This window comes from Budorcas taxicolor, chromosome 1 (genome assembly GCF_023091745.1).
Source record: "Budorcas taxicolor isolate Tak-1 chromosome 1, Takin1.1, whole genome shotgun sequence".
In the NCBI taxonomy this organism is placed as follows: domain Eukaryota; kingdom Metazoa; phylum Chordata; class Mammalia; order Artiodactyla; family Bovidae; genus Budorcas; species Budorcas taxicolor.
In genome coordinates, this window is record NC_068910.1 from 147,367,414 (window position 1) to 147,385,322 (window position 17,909).

At 54.6% G+C, this 17,909-nt stretch overlaps 2 protein-coding genes across 4 annotated transcripts; one reads left to right on the forward strand and one right to left on the reverse strand.

Moving 5' to 3' along the window:
• Positions 1–475: 475 nt before the first annotated feature.
• On the forward strand, positions 476–6,192 carry ALG3 (ALG3 alpha-1,3- mannosyltransferase). Of its 3 annotated transcripts, none has more exons than XR_008198974.1 (9): positions 476–908; positions 2,834–2,933; positions 3,027–3,174; positions 3,284–3,444; positions 3,927–4,047; positions 4,594–4,799; positions 4,941–5,039; positions 5,650–5,745; positions 5,891–5,927. XR_008198974.1 is itself a non-coding variant. In XM_052636035.1 (9 exons), exons 1-9 carry the CDS (start codon positions 750–752, stop codon positions 6,051–6,053), a joined length of 1,317 nt encoding a protein of 438 aa, XP_052491995.1. In that variant the 5' UTR covers positions 476–749; the 3' UTR covers positions 6,054–6,192. The 3 variants fall into 3 exon arrangements, 2 of the variants coding, with proteins under 2 accessions (XP_052491995.1, XP_052492070.1); XM_052636035.1 differs by having other exon boundaries at positions 476–945; positions 4,941–5,017; positions 5,601–5,745; positions 5,891–6,192; XM_052636110.1 differs by lacking the exon at positions 5,891–5,927 and having other exon boundaries at positions 5,603–5,698.
• Positions 6,193–6,495: 303 nt separating this feature from the next.
• Positions 6,496–17,909, reverse strand: VWA5B2 (von Willebrand factor A domain containing 5B2). Its single transcript, XM_052642049.1, has 19 exons — positions 17,771–17,909; positions 17,514–17,684; positions 15,366–15,597; positions 15,040–15,197; positions 14,379–14,510; positions 14,024–14,148; positions 13,501–13,656; positions 12,739–12,849; positions 12,216–12,424; positions 12,016–12,127; positions 11,375–11,560; positions 10,302–10,473; positions 9,854–10,167; positions 9,171–9,366; positions 8,712–9,068; positions 7,628–7,765; positions 7,449–7,532; positions 7,131–7,351; positions 6,496–7,044 (listed from the first exon to the last, which is right to left on the reverse strand). The coding sequence occupies exons 1-19, from the start codon at positions 17,907–17,909 to the stop codon at positions 6,496–6,498; spliced, it is 3,762 nt and encodes a 1,253-aa protein (XP_052498009.1).

Sequence of the window (17,909 nt, forward strand, 5' to 3'; positions counted from 1 at the left end):
AGAATCTTCCGGGTGGGAAAGTCGTATTATCCATACGCTGAATTCTCTGGATGCACTGCTCACTAACTTCTGAGAGCCACACTCATGGTGTCACACATTCTGGGTCGTCACTGCTGCTGCTGCTGCGTCGCTTCACTCGTGTCCGACTTTGTGCGACCCCATAGACGGCAGCCCACCAGGCTCCCCAGTCCCTGGGATTCTCCAGGCAAGAACACTGGAGTGGGTCGCCATTTCCTTATCCAACTGGGTCGTCACTACCCACCTCATTTTCAGTTTGACAAGCTCTCTCCATTAAGAAGCCTGAATTTTGAGCACCTGGAAGGCTCTGAGGGGTGGCGGGAGTAGTGCGGCCACGGGTCTTGCTCTCCAAGGAAGACGGGCATGAACGCAGATATCAACACGGGCGAAGTGTTATGCTGGGCAGGGGTGGGGAGGGGAGTTGCGGAAGAGACAAGACGCGGGCAGAAAGAAACGTTACTTTTCTGGGCAAACGTTCGATTCACATTAGCGCCTTTGCGCCCAGGGCTAAGTACGTACTGAGGAGTAAGACTATTCCTGCTCGTATGGAGTGTGTACTCCATCAGGGAAGACAGATGTGAAAGCAAGAAATTTTCGAGGCGTAAACAAGGACTCAGACAACTCCTGTCTGCGCTCAGTCCGTTGCGACATGTGGCGCTGGGAGCGGAACCTAAGTACCGAAGAGTCGGGCTTCCGGGGTAGCGGGCCCACAAGAGCGGCGCACCGGCAAGATGGCGGCAGGCCTGCGGAAACGCGGCCGGGAGGGTCCCGCAACCCGGGCAGCTGGACTGTGCGTGCAGTGGCTGCGGCGCGCCTGGCAAGAGCGGCGCATACTGCTGCTGGAACCGCGCTACACGCTGCTGCTGGCCGCCTGCCTCTGCCTGGCGGAGGTGGGCATCACCTTCTGGGTCATTCACAGGGTGGCATGTGAGTGCGCCGAGGGGGAGGGGAAGAGGGGGAGGGAGACCGAACCCCCAATAAAAACTGGGACCCACATTCGGAACTCAAACTTAAACCCCTGATCCATTCAGCCATCAATTGCAGACCAATATCTTTTACCCAAATCCGAAGTCTGCTCCACAGAAAACCAAACTCGATCTTAATCTTCCCCAGAAAACCTGGGTCCAAATTAATGGCTGCTGCTGCTTTTCTGCGGAGAAGGCAATGACACCCCACTCCAGTACTCTTGCCTGGAAAATCCCATGGACGGAGGAGCCTGGTAGGCTGCAGTCCATGCGGTCGCTAAGAGTCGGACACGACTGAGCGACTTCACTTTAACTTTTCAGTTTCATGCATTGGAGAAGGAAATGACAACCCACTCCAGTGTTCTTGCCTGGAGAATCCCAGGGACGGGGGAGCCTGGTAGGAGGCGTCTCTGGGATCGCACAGAGTCTGACACGACTGAAGCGACTTAGCAGCAGCAGCAGCAGCAGCAGCAGCAGCTGCTTATCTCTATGGCTTTGGACATGTCACATCCCTTGCTGGGTCTCAGTCTCCTCATCTGCTGAATTTTGAGGTCTCGAAGTATTTTCTCTGTGATAGCATTTTGTTACAGTCAGTTCGGCATTATTGGTCACTCCTCTCCAGGCAGAAAGCACTGGATTTAAAGCTTACTTGCTAAAGACAGTTAGTTCACTACATATTTACTAAGTGCTTATTATATGGCTAACACCATACTAGGTGCCAAGGGTATAGTGGTGAAAAAGATAGACAGATTTCCTACTTGTGTATGCGGACCTGGACAAAGATAAGTTAACAGAAAATTACATTACATTATATTCATCATAATGGTACTAGACAAAGTTCTATAATGGACAAAGGTGGGCACTTCAGCCAGACTTGAGGAGTCAGAGAAGGCTTCCTAGAGTCCTTTTCCAACAATAAGAGCTAGTTCCCCAAGGAAAGAGAGAAAGGGGTGGGGGGCAGATTATACTCTAGGAGAGAATCCTGTTCCAAAGAGCTCCCATTGAAAAAGAGAAAGTCTACTTCCTTTGAAGAAATGAAATAATTAGAGTTGGAACATAGAAATCAAGTGAGGGTAGTACTAAGAGATGAGATTTCACATCATGAAGGTATCTCTAAGCTGTGTTAAGGAGATAGTATGATGATTAAGAATTTAGAGCTCAAGAAAAAAAATAAAAGAATTTAGAGCTCCATGTGTGCCAATCTCAACTCTTCCCTTCCTAGCTTACTGATCTTGAGCTAGTTACTTAATCTCATTAATTCATAGTTTTCTCTTCTAAAAATGGGAATAATAAAAAAAACCTTGATCTTTATTATCTAAGAGCCGTGGGGAATCACTGAAGGGTTTTAAGCAGAGAAATGTGATGTTTCTATTATAGGATGAGCTCTCTGGTTGCAGGGTGGACAATAAAATGTAGTGCAGTGAAAGTGGAAACTGGGAGCCTAATTAGGGAGCTATTGCACCATTGAGGCTAGAGATTGTTACACCCAATTGAGCGGAGAAGGATGAGACAGATATTTAGGATGAAGAATAGGCAGGACTTGGTGACTGAGGGTTGGAAATGAAAGAAAAGGATCAAGGATGTTTCCCAGGTTTGTGACTTGGGCAAGTGAGAGGTTAATGGTGCCATTCATGGAATCCAGGAAGCGGACCACATTTGGAGTGGAAAGTTCTGAGTTCCATTACAGACATGTTTGATTTTGAGATACCTGGGTTCATGCAGAGACTAGATCAGTTAGAGATGGGATTATGATAGAAATCCCAAGAATGAGCTGGAACTCTGTGCTTTGATGGAGTGAGGCAGAGCAATTCTGGACTGTGAAGTAATCACGTCATCCTGTCCTTTTGCAGATACAGAGATTGATTGGAAAGCCTACATGGCTGAGGTAGAGGGCGTCATCAATGGCACCTATGACTACACTCAACTGCAAGGTGACACTGGACCTCTCGTGTGAGTGGGGTCAGAGGTTCAGTGAGGATGGGAGGGGCTGGCTGGATGACAGGCTGAATAGCTTGACCTGGGCTCATGTTCCTTCTCTTCCAGGTACCCAGCTGGCTTTGTGTACATCTTTATGGGGCTTTACTATGCCACTGACCGAGGCACTGACATCCGCATGGCCCAGCACATCTTTGCTGTGCTCTACCTGGCCACTTTGCTGCTTGTCTTCTTGATTTACCACCAGACCTGCAAGGTGAGTTCTCACCACGAGGAACAGGGCCCCCCAGACTGGGAGGGCTGGGGAGTGGGGATGGTTCAGGGTTGGTGAACTGACCTTGTCCCCCACTGTGCCCACCTCTCAGGTACCTCCCTTCGTCTTTTTCTTCATGTGCTGTGCCTCTTATCGTGTCCACTCCATCTTTGTGCTGCGGCTCTTCAATGATCCAGTGGCCATGGTGCTGCTCTTCCTCAGTGTCAACCTCCTGCTCGCCCAGCATTGGAGCTGGGGCTGCTGCTGTTTCAGGTCAACACCCCTCCCTTGTGGACCCTTCTTTCATTTTCTGTATTTCCATCATTTTCTCCCCAGTTTTCTGCAGCAGAGGGAGTAAGGGAGTGGCCAGACAGTGCAGGTCAGTTAAGGGCTGCACTCGCATCCTGCCAGTCCAGGATGTGTAGAAAGTCTCCATCCCCAGGCGCCTGCACACACACCACCCTCTTCCTATCCTGTTTCCTGCAGGCTGCTTCTGTGGTTGGAGTTGGTCAGTTGCACTTTCTAAGTACTCAATGTATTATTTGTAGCTCAGTCTGAGTGTAGAGACAATGTATCAGCTCCCTATCCCAGCCTCTTCCCAGGCTGCCTTAACCTCTCCAGAGGTTCTGAGTATGAGTGCTCACCCTCTGTCTGGAGCTTGCTGGCAGGGAATGGGGAGCTGCTGTGGTGATGGTCGGGGGTACATGGCCCTGATGAAGCTGATCTTCACTCTTCCTCCCCACTATCCACTCCAGCCTGGCAGTCTCTGTGAAGATGAATGTGCTGCTCTTCGCCCCTGGATTACTATTCCTTCTCCTCAAGAAATTTGGCCTCCGTGGGGCCCTCCCCAAGTTGGGCATCTGTGCTGTCCTTCAGGTAGTCCCTCCTTACCCTGTCCCCTTTCTGATGAAGTGGCGGCCACTCTGTCTGGACTCCTTTTGTTTTTGAGACATGCTCAAAGCCAGGGGACAGAGTTTTGGAGTTGATTCTGATCTGGACAGCCACCACCTCTAGACTTTGGTTTCTTTCGCTGTAAAACAAGGGTGTTGAACTAGATGGTCTCAGAGAACCGTTCTAGCTGTGCACATTTATGACTGCTGCTGCTGCTAAGTCACTTCAGTCGTATCCGACTCTGTGCGACCCCACAGATGGCAGCCCACCACGCTCCCCCATCCCTGGGATTCTCCAGGCAAGAACACATTTATGACTGGATGAATTTAAATATAAAGCACTGTTATTACGTCCTTCCTTGGCCTTCTTGGCCCAAGATTTTGGTCTGGGTGGGTGGGCTGGCTTTCTTGCTATTCCTAGTGGCAATTAGGGAATCTCTGGGATCTATACCCTATCCCCCCTCGCCTCAATGATTAGCATGAGGCTGAAGGTGAGCCTGGGCAGCTGTGCTGATGTCACACTCATCCTCAGGTGGTGCTAGGGCTGCCCTTCCTGCTGAAGAACCCCGTCGGCTACCTATCCCGTTCTTTTGACCTTGGCCGCCAGTTTCTCTTCCGTTGGACAGTGAACTGGCGCTTTCTCCCCGAGGCCCTCTTCCTGCATCGTGCCTTCCACCTGGCACTGTTGACTGCCCACCTCACCGTGCTCTTGCTCTTTGTGCTCTGCAGGTGGCACAGGTGAGAAAGCGGGGCAGTTCCTTGGGCAGATGTAGGGGAAGGAGTGAAGGGCCTAGGCCTTAGGGGCTGCTTGGGACATGTTGAGCTCTGTGTGGCCCACTATGGCGGTTTGATAAGTTGTCTTCAATGGTTCCTCCCCAGGACAGGGGAAGGTATCCTGTCGCTGCTAAAGGATCCCTCCAAAAGGAAGGTTCCACCCCAGCCCATCACACCCAACCATATCCTTTAAGTCATGGGAAGGTAAGTCTTGCCCTCTCCAGGTGCAGATAGGGTCCTGCTCAACTAACCCTGGACAGCTGCTGATCTGGGAGAGGGAAAGGAGGCTCCAGTAATAGCTACAGGGTCCATTTGTAGAGCTCCTACTCTGTACCAAACCCTGTGCTGAGTACTTTACATATTTAAGCATGTTTTATTCTTAATTCTAAATATCACTGAGTTACCATTATGAGGGGGCACCCTCTGCTTAGCACTATCTTAAGAGCTTTACATATGTTTAAAGTTCACAAGAAACTCTGTTTTATCCTCATTTTACAGATGACAAAATTAGGGCTTTAAAAGGTTAAGCAATTTGCCAAAGTCACACAGCTAGTGAGTGATTGCTCCCTAGGCCTTACAGCTCTAGATTTTATTGCTTCCACACAGACTGAGGAACAGGTCCAAAGAGGTTCAGAAATGTGCCCGAAAGTATGTATCTAGGAACTACAGAGCCAGGTGCTGTTAGACACCCCCAAACTTTTGTCCTCCCTGCTTTGAAATCTCCCTACCCCTCTGCTCCTGCCCTTGGCCTTGACCACCGCCTACAGATTGTTTCTACCCTCTTCACCTCCAACTTCATTGGCATCTGCTTCAGCCGCTCCCTTCACTACCAGTTCTACGTTTGGTATTTCCACACACTGCCCTACCTCCTGTGGGCCACGCCTGCCCGCTGGCTCACTCACCTGCTCAGGTACTGGCTGGGACAGCCCTGGGGGAGAGGACAGGGGTGGGAAGCTCCTCATCCCAAGGCCATGACCGCAGAGGGGCAGTGGGTGAGCTGAAGAGCTGCAGGCCTAGAGACGGGATGAGACCCAAAACTTCTCTCTTCATTCTAGGTTGCTGGTGCTGGGGCTCATCGAGCTCTCCTGGAACACATACCCATCCACGTCTTGCAGCTCTGCCACCCTGCATGCATGCCATGCAGTCATCCTGCTGCAGCTCTGGCTGGGCCCCCAGCCCTTCCCCAAGACCATCCCGCACAGCAAGAAAGCCCATTGAGACCCAGTTGTTCTCTTCCAGTCCATTCTCGGGACCCCGGATGGGGATGGACTCTGCCCTTCCCAATAAACCAAGTCTCCTCTGCAGCCTCCGTGGAGGTGCCTGGACCGAGCTGTGAGAGACAGGCACGTGGCAGATAAAGAACTCATTAAGACAGTCCCAAGAGGCACTTTATTGCATAGGATCTGGGGGCTGTGGCTCTCTCCCCTCCTGCTGCAACTGCACAGAGCTCAGAGGGGAAGGGGCAGGGGCATGGGGTGGGAGGGGCAAGAGAGAGCACAGGCAGGCACTTTTTGTGGGGGCAGGATTCTGTGGAGGGAATGAGAAGCAGTGGGGACAGGCTGTCGCCAGCCCACCCCTTCCCAGCACCGAGAGGCCGGCTCTGGGTGGCAGTGACTTTGAGTTGGTTGGAGGGGGTGCCAGCCGGAGCAGTGGGTGACCCTCACATGTTTGCGGGGCTGTAGCACAGCAGGTGGAGCTGCAGGTTCTGGTCCCAGTGACGCAGCAGCAGGAAGAGACCACGGGCTGCAGCCTTGAGGTTGGCCAGGTCCAGGCCGTCGGGCAGGTGCTGCGCCCGCAGCCAACAGTCAGCCTTCGCAGCTGCCAGTTCCCACTCGCCGAAGGCCCCCGCACAGCGGTGCTCCAGCCACGCAAGCGCCACAGCCGTGGCCCAAGTCCGGCCCCGCAGGTCAGCACCACCAGGCCCTTCCGACCCCTCTGAGGCCTCAGTGTCTGATCCCCGCCCACTGTCCACCTGGCCCGGACCCTCGGAACCCGAGCTGGGGGACGGGCTGCAAGCGGCTGTGGCGCTGCCACCCTGGCCAGCACTGGGGGCTAGGAGTGCCCAGGGAGAGGAGGCCGAGGTGGGGCTGAGGCTGGCCCGGTGCACGGCAAAGGGCGAGGCGCGGCACAGGCGCTCCTGCGAGATGCGCACCGCCGCGCAGAACAGGGCGTCCAGGCGGAAGGAGCCGGGCGCCTCCTGCAAGCGCACCTGAGGAGAGAGGAGGTGGGGGGAGAAGCGAGCTGAGGCGGCGCCCTGGCTCTGGCAGCGCCACCCTCCACCTCCCGAGTCCTCACCAAGGGCAGGTAGTCATGGCCGCTGCCTTCACTGTTGCTGTCATTGACTTGGCCCGTGTTGGGGCTGCAGAGTCTGTGGCTGTCTGGGCCCCTGGACTTCCAACGGCCCAGGCTGATCCGAGAGGGAGGCCGGGGAAGCGGGCGATAAGACCCTCCTATGGGGGCTGCATGGTCCCCCAAAGCAGAACTGGAGTTGCCAGTTTGTTCCGGGTCCCAGCCACCTGCCAGAGAGTCTCCCTTCAGTCCTGACTGGAGCCATTCAGTGGTGGTCCCTAAGCCTGCTGCTCCCTACTCCGTTCCCTCAAATGTGAGTGTTACCTTTAGAGTGGACAGCTGTGGGGAAAGGAGCTGCATCTACATGGCTTTGAGAGATAGGAGGGGTACGGGCAGGTTCAGCTGGCTCTGTACGGGCACAGAAGATAGGGAGAAGTTTGGGGGGGTGGCCAGTGAGGTGAGAACTGGCTCCTGGGAGGCCACCTGGGACAGACCTTGCTTACCTGAGCTCTGCACCTGCAGGGCTGAGGGTAGGACCTCCCTGGTGGTAGCATCCACAGCTACAGGACAGGTGAAGCGAGAAGGGGCAGAGCTGACCTTACTTGTCTGAAGGGCTCGGAGCCAGGACCTCCGGGCGTGACCTACAAAACCAAGCAGCAGCATGTGGGCTGGGAGGGTGTGCACGCCCACCACCCATTCTCTACAAAGAGGGTCACAGAAAACCTCTGCTCCCATAATGCCATGGTTTCGTCCTTTTTTTTTTTTTTTTTTGCCAGCACCTTGAGGCTTGTGGAATCTTAGTTCCCTAACCAGAGATCAAACCTTGCCCTGGCAGTGAAAGCGTGGAGTCCTAACCACTGGTCCGCCAGGGAATTCCCAGCCCTCTGTCCACTTTTGAACAGAATGGAGTTCCTTCTTGGGGCCAGCTCAGACTCCTCAACTTTGACAAGAAGTGGTTAGGCTAAATGCTCAACCACCTTGTTACTAGCAAGGCTAGGCTCCCTGGCTACCCACAAATGCAACATTCTGGACACAACCCAGAGGAAGCATTGAGTGGTGCCTTTTCCATCCACTCATTTCAGCACTGCCCTGTAGAATTTTCTGTAATGATGGAAATATTCTGCATCTGCGTGATCCAGTGTGGTAGCCACAGGATCCAGTATGTATTATTCCTTAGAGTCTCCACTAAGCATATGAAGCATGGCTAGTGCAACTGAAGAACTGACATTTTAACTTTAATAATCTTCCTAAATGAGAGATTTGTTTTTACATTATGGGCACTGTGAATCATTACAAGATGAAATTCCCTCTCTGTTGGCTGCTAGGAAACTTGGCCAGTTTTGGGTCCCCTGCTTGCAAAGGTACATAACCTCATAGTGTATATCTTTAATATAACCTCATTTTCTGTTTCCTTTTATTATCCCTTCCCCTCACATTACCCTGCTTAACTTTTTTTCCTTGATAATGTGGGTGAGCTGCCTCAAATCATTTGTGAGCAAGGTGAGGTACAGTGAGGGATCACACAGGCCTATGCCTCTGCCAGTCTCTGGTTTCCTTGAGCCCTGACTGCGCCCACCAGGAACTCACCCCAGTCAGCCCTGGTCTCACCCCCTCTTCGAAGAGCCAGCTGCTCATTGTCCCGAACCACAGAAGCTGCTGTCAGTCGATGGAGTGCTTGGTCCCAAGCATTATCTCTTTCGGGGGGTGACGGAGGCAGTGAGCCATCATCCTGAGGCCCCCACAGCGTCTCCAACCCAACACCCACCTCCCAGCACACGGGCTGCTCCCCACACAAGGCCCGGATCACCACATGGCAGCGTGGAGCCTGGGGAGGCTGTGCTACTGCTGAAGGAGCCAACTCCCCATTGAGGGGAACAGCGGTGAACAAGAAGGGTGGTTCCATCAACATGTCCCAGTCCATGGGGGCTGGGGAGAGCAGATTTCCTGGGGAGAAACAATGGTAGGAGCAGGGGCCACGTGGTGCCCTGGGCTCCACCTCCCCACAGTCTCCTGGGTAACAGAACGCAGCTTTCCCATAACCTTTACCTGAGTCATCCAGGCCCTGTCCCAGCTGCTGCCCTGGCTCAGGGCCTGGCCCATCGGGTGCTACACCTAGAGAGGGGTGCCGGGGGTGTCCAGGGACTGGGTTCACCCGGCCTTGAGGGGATGAGAGGCTTCGGCCAGCCAGAGCCACTCTGCGTCGACGGCCCAGCACCTCAGCACTCAAAGCCCCAGTCTGCACCTGAGAAGTGGAGTCCACTGGTCAAAGAGTGCAGAGCTCCTAGCCTGATCAGACATACATACACGACTAGCCATGTACCCTTTTGTCTGAAACCCTAGATGGCTGATCACCACCCTTAGGGGTGAGGCCAGGCTCCTCTGGCCCCTGGCCCCCTTCCCTGTGTCATCGCACAAGCCCATTTTACTCATGGGCTTGTCTGTTTTTACTCAGGTCTTTCCCCTTTCTGCCTGATTGACTTCTTATTCTTCAGAGGAGGCTCTTGCTTTCCCGACTTCCTCAGACAGGGTTAGTCACCTTGACTCTGAACCCCCATAATGTCATGCTTCTGTGCTTGTCAACATGTGTCGCATGGTATCATCATTATATATCATCATTACCTCTCTGTTTTTTCAAGTAGACATAATAATAACCACTGCACAATCTATGGCATACAGCCAATGGTCAATAAACGTTTGCTGGATATGGTGGGATGTGGATGGAATCTCACCTTGACTGGAGCCAGTGGGGATGGAGGCAGGGGACAGGAGCGGGAGCTGGCAGATTTTCCCCAGGCTAGGCTTCGGCAGCCCTGCTGAGAAGGGGGATCCAGGGGAGTGTTGCCCTCAGGGGAGCCCGGGCCCTGGGAGATGGGGGATGCGCTGCTGCCTGTGGAGCCTGGGCCTGGCTCTGGGCTGGCAGAGCAGTGGGTGAGCACATACTGCTCCCGGATGTACGAGGACTGGAAGATGCGGTGCCATATGGCTGTGTCAGAAGAGGGATTAGGTCCGGGGTCCGTGACTGGGTCTGTCAGAGCATCAGTACCTATGGAGAAGTAGAGCAGATCCCAGCCCTGGCCTCTCCACCGCCCACTTCCCCTCTAACACACACGCACGCACGCATGCACGCACGCGCACACACACACACACACACACACACACACACACACACGCACTCACTCCGCTCTGAGTCCCCAGCAGCCCACGGGCTGGACAGCTCTGCTGACACAGTGCCTGTTCCCAGTGGCTCTGAGGTGCCAGTGGGCTCAGTGCCAGGGCTGGTGGCAGATGGTGCTTCCTCTGGGGATGGGAACACTGAGCCGCCCAAGCTCTGCCAGCCAGGCTCTTGGCCCTGGAGAGGGATAGACATTGAGGAGAAAAAAAAACCTGATTATAGTTATACACTCTATCTTTTTCCAAACAGGATTTAAGATGGCTCACTGCAAGAGGCAATAAAGATTATAAAGCAGAAATGAAAACCCAGTACTAAGAAAGGAGGAAACATATGCTGACCACAGCGTTACTAGAGCTGCTATGACTGGGCTTCAGGTTTGGCTCTGAGCTTCCTGGCAGCCAGGGAAAAAGGCAGACAGTCCATTTTACAGCTCTCCCAATCAAAAAGGAGCTAGCATGCTTGGTTCTTCTAGAGAGATAAAGCTTTTCCTAGTAAAAATAACTCATGTATCCAACTCCACCTCTGTGTCAAGTATCCTACCAACAGTGTGCAAGTCATGAATTTCTAATTAAAACACCCCTATGAAAAAAGTCAGTGTAAGGGGCTCAGAGAGGTTGACTGACTTGCCCAAATCAGATGGTCAGTACACAGCAGAACTGGGATCCGAGATTTCATCAAGACGATGCCCTGTGTGGCCCTGAGTGTTACAGGAAATAAGCTAAATGTTGCTTTTTGTAGGGCACCGTGTGAAACAATGAGCAGGTTTCAACAAAAACCTCAAAGCTAATGCTGGTGCTGCTCTCTGTGTGCTTTGGTGACCAAAGGCATCACTCTGTAGGACAGCTCAGTGGGAGATCTTATGAGGGAGGCAGGCTGCAGTCACCTGAGGGACCCAGTTTGGTCCCTGGGGAAGTCTAGAGGGTAGCAGTAGATGAGTTTGGCAGAGAGAAGCACCGGGAAGAGGAAATGGGTTTGTTTTCTTTCTTTTTTTTTTTTTTTTAGGAAATGGGTTTTGAAGAGACACAGGGGCTTCAGCCATCCCAGGCCCACTTCCCACCACCCCCCAACCCAGGCCTACCCCCGGGGGTTGGGACCGGAAGCCGTCCACCCTGAAGACTGAGCAGTAACCAAGTAGCTGGTCCCCAGGATAGAGCGCGGGGATCTCCCGGGGTGTCAGCAGGGCCTCTACTGCATCCGGAACAAACCAGTCCACAGAGATGTCACTCAGCGCGGGCTCCAGTGCCTTCCTCAGGGCCTGCACCAGCTGTGAGGAATGACCAGAAGGAGCCCACGGGAGAGAAAAAGGTGCCACACAGCCAGTGGAGAGGGGAGGCCACCCTTCTGCTGCCGCTATCAGCCCAGTACCTTGCTGAGGCAAGCAGGGCAGGGGCAGGCCTGGGTCAAGAGGAGGAACAGGGGTAGGAACAAGCAAGGAGACGGAGTGTTCAGTCCTCAAAGCTTAGTGTGAACTGTCCTCCTGGCCTGTGCCATGTGGATGGGGCAAGGCTTTTCAAAGACATGGCTCAGTACCAGGACACAACTTAGGACAAGGTTTGGGGAGTAGTCAGAGGCCATGTCCCCTGAACCTTTGGCCTTCTGCAGCACCCCACAGCAGGGTGCCTGGAGACCTCACAACCTGACCAGGATCTGTTTTAGACTCAGTGCCACTTGGGAGAAGGACCCTGAGGAGAAGGGAGCAGGGCCCAGGCTCAAGCTCACCATGGGCTGCAGCCTTTCCCCAGGTCTCAGGAAGTAGGCCTGGCCCCTGCTGAGAGCAGACAGACCCTGGAGCAGCTGGCGGCAGGCGTGCCCCAAGCCAAAGGAGAAGCACCTGACAAGAGAAGGGGAGCAGCTGTGGCCTCAGCAGCCCTCTTTGGGGGCCCAATCTCAGGAGCCTGGCTCTGCCCACTCCATCCTACCTGGCTGCCCCTCTATGCCACCTCATGAGCTCCAGGGTCTGGTGGGTCACAGCGGCCACGGGTGAGGCAGCGGTGAGCAGGAAAAGCTGCCTAGGGTGGGCCCTTTGCTGGGGCTGCCCCAGGGCCCAGTCCAGAGCAGCCCACACATCTGGGGTGCCGTCCACAGCCTGTAGCGTCTCAACGCTCTCACAGATCAGCTGCACAGCTTCCTGGGGGAAGAAGGCTTGGGCTGGGCACACCGGGCTGGGAGGACTCTGTGTGTGCACACCCAGTTACTCGGGTGTTTCTGACTCTTTGCGAACCCTGTGGACTGTAGACCACCAGGCTCCTCTGTCCATGAGATTTCCCAGGCAAGAATATTAGAGTGAGTTGCCATTTCCTCCTCCAGGGGATCTCTTCAACCCAGAGATCCAATTTGTGTCCCTTGCATCTCCTCATTCGCAAGTGGATTCTTGACCACTGTGCCACCTGGGAAGCCCCTGAGATGTCTCTACTGACCCCCAAATCCCTAGGTCACACTCACATCACTGCAAGGCCGGCTCTCTGGGAAGAGGGGCTGCACCGAGATGCCAAACATGGCAAGATTGATGAGCGTCTGGGGCGGGAGTGACTTCACAGCCAAAACGATGGCATCCTGGGGAGGGCCAGGGAAGGCAGGGTGAGGCAGGCCCCACTGGCACCAAGATCAACAAGGGATGAGGGGCCAGATGAGGGAATCTGGGCAAGGCCTAGATCAAGGCCCAGTCACAAGTGTGTGACTGTGAGAGAGACCCCAGCATGCAAGGACGACTCTGAGTTCCTGTGAGAGACATTTGACCATGGAGGTGCATGTGAACCCTGGGGTTTGGGATTAGGTGTGACCTAGTGTAAATTTGGGATTCCCTGGTGGCTCAGATGGTAAAGCATCTGCCTGCAATGCGGGAGACCCGGGTTCAATTCCTGGGTCTGGAAGATCCCCTGGAGAAGGAAATGGCAATCCACTCTAGCACTCTTGCCTGGAAAATCCCATGGACGGAGCAACCTGATAGGCTACAGTCCATGGGGTCACAAAGAGTAGGACACGATTGAGTGACTTCACTTTCACTTTCACTTAGCGTAAATTTATGTATGAGAGGTGGGTCTTGTAATCTGGGAGAAACATATGTATGTGAGTATGAGAAAGAGAGAGGTAGGTGTGTGCGTGTGTGTGTGTGTGTATGTGTGTGTCTTTGAGAGGCAGCCCCCAGCCCACCTAGACCCACTGCCTCGCCCAACCCCCAGCCCACCCACACCCTGCCCCACAGGCCTTGTATGCCACACTACTGCCATCCAGCAGGAAGAGGAGCTCCCGTGTAGCTGTGCCCAGGTGTCCGGGCTTGGAACTCAGGTCCGGGCAGAAGCTCAGCACCAGCACAGGGTTCAGCAGGATGTCCTTGTGGAAGCGTCGCTGCAGGAAGCACACCTGAGCACGGGAGCCCCGAGTCATCCTGGGCCAGGCTTCCTGAAATTCCCACCTGGGCTGGCAGCAGGACTTAGCTCTGGGACCTTTGTCCATGCAATCCACCCAGACAGGGCACCCTTTTGTGTCATCTGAATAAAGGCAACGGCAGAGGCAGGTGGCTGTCCTCTGCCTGTGTCAGTCCTATGCCCCATCCTCTGAGACACGTTCCAGGGAGACTTGCGTGGGCCTGCTGTGATAGAACTCATCAGCCTACTGAGAGCTCCCACTGAGAGTAGAGGCCTCCTGCCCATCCCAACCTAAGCTTGCTCCCCTGTTCCTCCTGCATTAATGCAGCCAGAGGTGAGGCCAGGACCCTAGGCCATTATACCTGCCGGTCCCCATCACTTTCCCTTCGCAGCAGCCTCTGGAAATCCCGACGGGCTCTCACTCGGGCCTCGTACTCTGCTGAGCTCAGACTGCCGGCCTCCAGCATCAGGTGGGGCTGGTGGGGCTCTGGGGAGGAGGGGACACAGCTCTGTCAGGGAAGCTCCCGTCTTTAGATCCCCAAGCATTCAGCCCCACCAACCTGGGAGAACTCTGCAGGCTCATCCTCCCTGCACTGCCAGGCCCACCCTCACCAATGACTCAATTGTTTGGCTCTGGGCCCAGAAATCATTGAAAAATGCTCCCCAGGTGGTGCTGAAGCAGGCAGCACTAGCCCACCATGTGCCGCAATCTCTCACCACTGGGGTGCAGCAGGATCTCCAAGGCCCGGTCACAGCGGTGACCCTCTGCCAGTGTGACACAGATGGTGGCTGCAGAGCTGGCATGAGGTGGGGCATCAGCCCGAAGAGCATGAGAGGGGCTCTCCAGTCCTGAGGGAGTTAGAGGCAGGAAGAGGTGATGATCACGCCATCCTAAGCCAGTCCCAAGAGCACTAATATCCCCTTCCCAGACAATAATGGGGGGCAGGGGGCAGGATCATGACTGATTCAGCTCAGCTCTCAGAGTCCAATCTATAGGGTAGACAAGGGGGGGTCTGCCTGCTTTCACGGTCTGGGAGGGGACATCCCAGGTGTGTTCCTGGCTGGTCAAACAGTTCTGTATCAACCAACTGCTGATTTAACATTCTCCTCCACCTTTTGCACAAGGAAACTCAACTTCATCACTTGGACTGGTCTCATTGTAAGCATTGATCTTCTCACTGGTGAGTGGAGTGGAATGTAAAGAAATGACATTGTTAAACCTACAGGTGTGAGTGTTGCGTGGAAGTAGCCAGAGGATGATCCCACTGGGAGACTAGAGGTTCCTAGGTCTTAGGTCCCCATCTTCTTTGTACTCTGCTCCTCCCATCCCTGAGCCTTGAGTTGTTTCCCAGTCAGCTACACGGGGAGGGATACCCACCTGCCAGCAGGCACGGCCCAGTCACCAGCATCTCAAAAGAGAAGGTGTACGGGGCAGGGCAACGGGCCGGGCCCCGGAACACATCCCGAGGAGCAGCTGGCTCCTCCCAGGCTGGCCCTTCACCCTGAGGGCTGCTCACTCCAAAGCAGCTGGTGGGGCTGGAAAGGAACATGAGGAGGGTCACTCGGCCACTACCAGGGTCCCTAGCCCCTCTGGCTGACTGGCTCCAGCCCTTTCCCACCCTGCCAATCCCCCGGGACACCCTGCCAAGGCCCCCTCACCCGCACTAGACCCAGAGAAGCCGAGGGAGGGACGAAGGGAATCACCATAGGCCCAACCTGTCGTCACAGAGCCCCGGAGGCCTGGGGGGCCCCGGTGGGCCTGGCGGGGCCAGAGGGGTGAGCACAGAGGGCAAAGCCACGTGCAGCACCCCATCAGGCCTGGAGGGCAGCTCCCGGCTGCTCCGCAGGGTCACTGTCATGGTGCCGGCCGCGGCGATGAGGCCTGTGGGCAGCACCAGCGTGGACCGGGCCTGGGCCAGATCCAAGACAAGATGACCTATGAGTGAGGAAAGGGATCAGAGGGGGCTGGAAGCAGAGGAGATGGAGGAATACAGGGTGGGAGCAGGCATAGTCAGGGAGCTTGGGCAAGGAGAACTCTGAGGTTGGAAGGATGCTGGGCTAATGCACTGGTGATGTAAGATGGAGGCGTGAGATGAATGGTGGTAGAAGGAGAGGCAAGTTGATGGCAGAAGAATCTGGCTGTCATCAGGAAAGGCAGAAGTGACATCATTGCTAATGGAGAGCTGAGGAGGAGAAGGGGGATGTCCACACCACCCCCAAGGTCCTGTGGGACGCATACCCTCTGCCTCTCTTTCTTTACCTGCTCCAGCCCGTTCAACCCGTCGGCCTCATTTCCCTAAAGAATGCTTATTGACATCTCCCATTGCCTGGGACCCTCCCTGCTCACAAATACCCTGCACATGAATGGTTGAGGGTTGAGGACTCCCCACTGCCCACTAGCTGTGGCTCCAGAATTTTCTTTTTTCCTTTTTTATAGTTCCAGAATTTTCTGCCCAAGAGGAATTCAGGAACAGTAATCTATTTGGACCTGGCTAGAGGATATTTGCATACCAAGTATTCCATTTTACTTAGACCAAGGGGTTTGTTTGGGGACTGGTGATATCATGGGCAGCACTGCTGCTGCTAAAGGGAAGAAGGCCAGGTGTCTAAGGTGGCAGTCAAAACCCTACATGGTTGGGCCCCAGCCTACCTTTATAGCCCTCCTGAGCCTCATTTCCCCAGGATGATCATTTACCCATTCTTCTGAAAAATACTTGCTGAATAAATGAAGGGGAGAAAAAAATGGAAGGAAGAAATGAAGGTAAGAAGGAAGAAAGGGGCTTCTATCTCCAGCATCTGAGGCTTGGGACAGCCTGATACAGTGAAGAGAACACAGTGTCAGGTTTTGAGTCTCTGCTCTGTGACTTCTGATTCTGTCTTTTGTTTAGTAACTCTCTTGTTTAGGGGAGCCTTGGTTTATAAAATGGGGGTCATAATTATATGACTGTGGTGAGGAATGAATGAGACAATAATTGGGAAGCACCCAATATGTAAAAGGCTGTTGCTGTTACTCTTGTCATCTGTTAGAGGGGGAAGGAGAACAACACTTGCATTACCTACCTCTCTGGATTCAAAGGAGGTGACACCAGTGACTGAAACCGTGAATCACTATAAACATGAGGCATTTTATCACCGTTACCCTGTAGAACTTGCTTCTGAACCTTTGCTTACACCGTTGCCCCTGAGTAGAGTGCCTTTTCTCTCCTCTCAACCTTCCTACTACATCCCACCCTTCCTTTCAGTCAAATGCTGGCTTCACCTTCTCTGAAATATTCCCGAGGCCTCAGCCCAGAGCTCCCTTAATCCTCCAACTACCTGCTCAGCTTGTGCCAGCTCTCAACACCACTGCATTCTATCCCTCTTCTTACGCAGATAGTAAACCCCATGTGTAGGAATCAAGTGAACGCACAAATAAATAAAAGAATGGAGTGTGAGCCAGGAATCCTAGCAGAGAGGAGGGCTTCTATCTCCTCACCCAGCACTCTCTGAGCCCCTTTGGGTCACTTTTTTTGAGAGATGCTGGGATTCAGAGATGACCAAAACACCGTCCCAGGCCCCTGAGCGAAAGCTCCAGAGGGGAGAGCCTTGTGGACTGCTTGCTGTGTCTGTCCACCTGGCTGCAAGCCTCGGATCAGGCCTGGTTCACATCCCACCAGCACCTGGTCAGCGTCAGGGGCCCAGTCCTCTAACGTCAAATGAAAGGGTGAATCAATGAATGAAAAAACATTGACGGGGAGCGGGGCGGGGGGACGGGACAGGGAGGGGTGGGATGCAGAGCGGGTGCTTGCAGAGGGGTGGGATGCACAGTGCGTCTGCTTTCAGAAGATGGGGCGGGGAGCGCCCGGGACTCACCCTGCGCGCAGCGGCGGGGCGTTGAGGCCCCCAGCGCCGGGCCTAGAGCGCTGCAGCAGGCGGCCTGCGAGCGGCGCCGACTCTGCAGCTGGAAGGAGACGCGCCGTCCCGCGGCCTCCGCCTCGAAGCCCGAAACCACTTCAGCCTCCGCCAGCGGATACACGAACACGCCTGGGGCGGGATGAGGGCACAGGCGATGTTGGACCTTGCCAGGCCGGCGCTTGTCCACCACCCCACGCCCCCGGCCCGGGCCTCACCCTCCACCGGCTGCGGCTGCGGGTTGTGGTAGGTGAGCCGGGCCCGCAGGCTGAGGCAGGGTCCGTTGGCGCAGGCCCGGACCCAGGAGTCCGTGAGGGGCAGCGGCGTCCAGCTGGAGGGGCAGTACAGGCCGGGCAT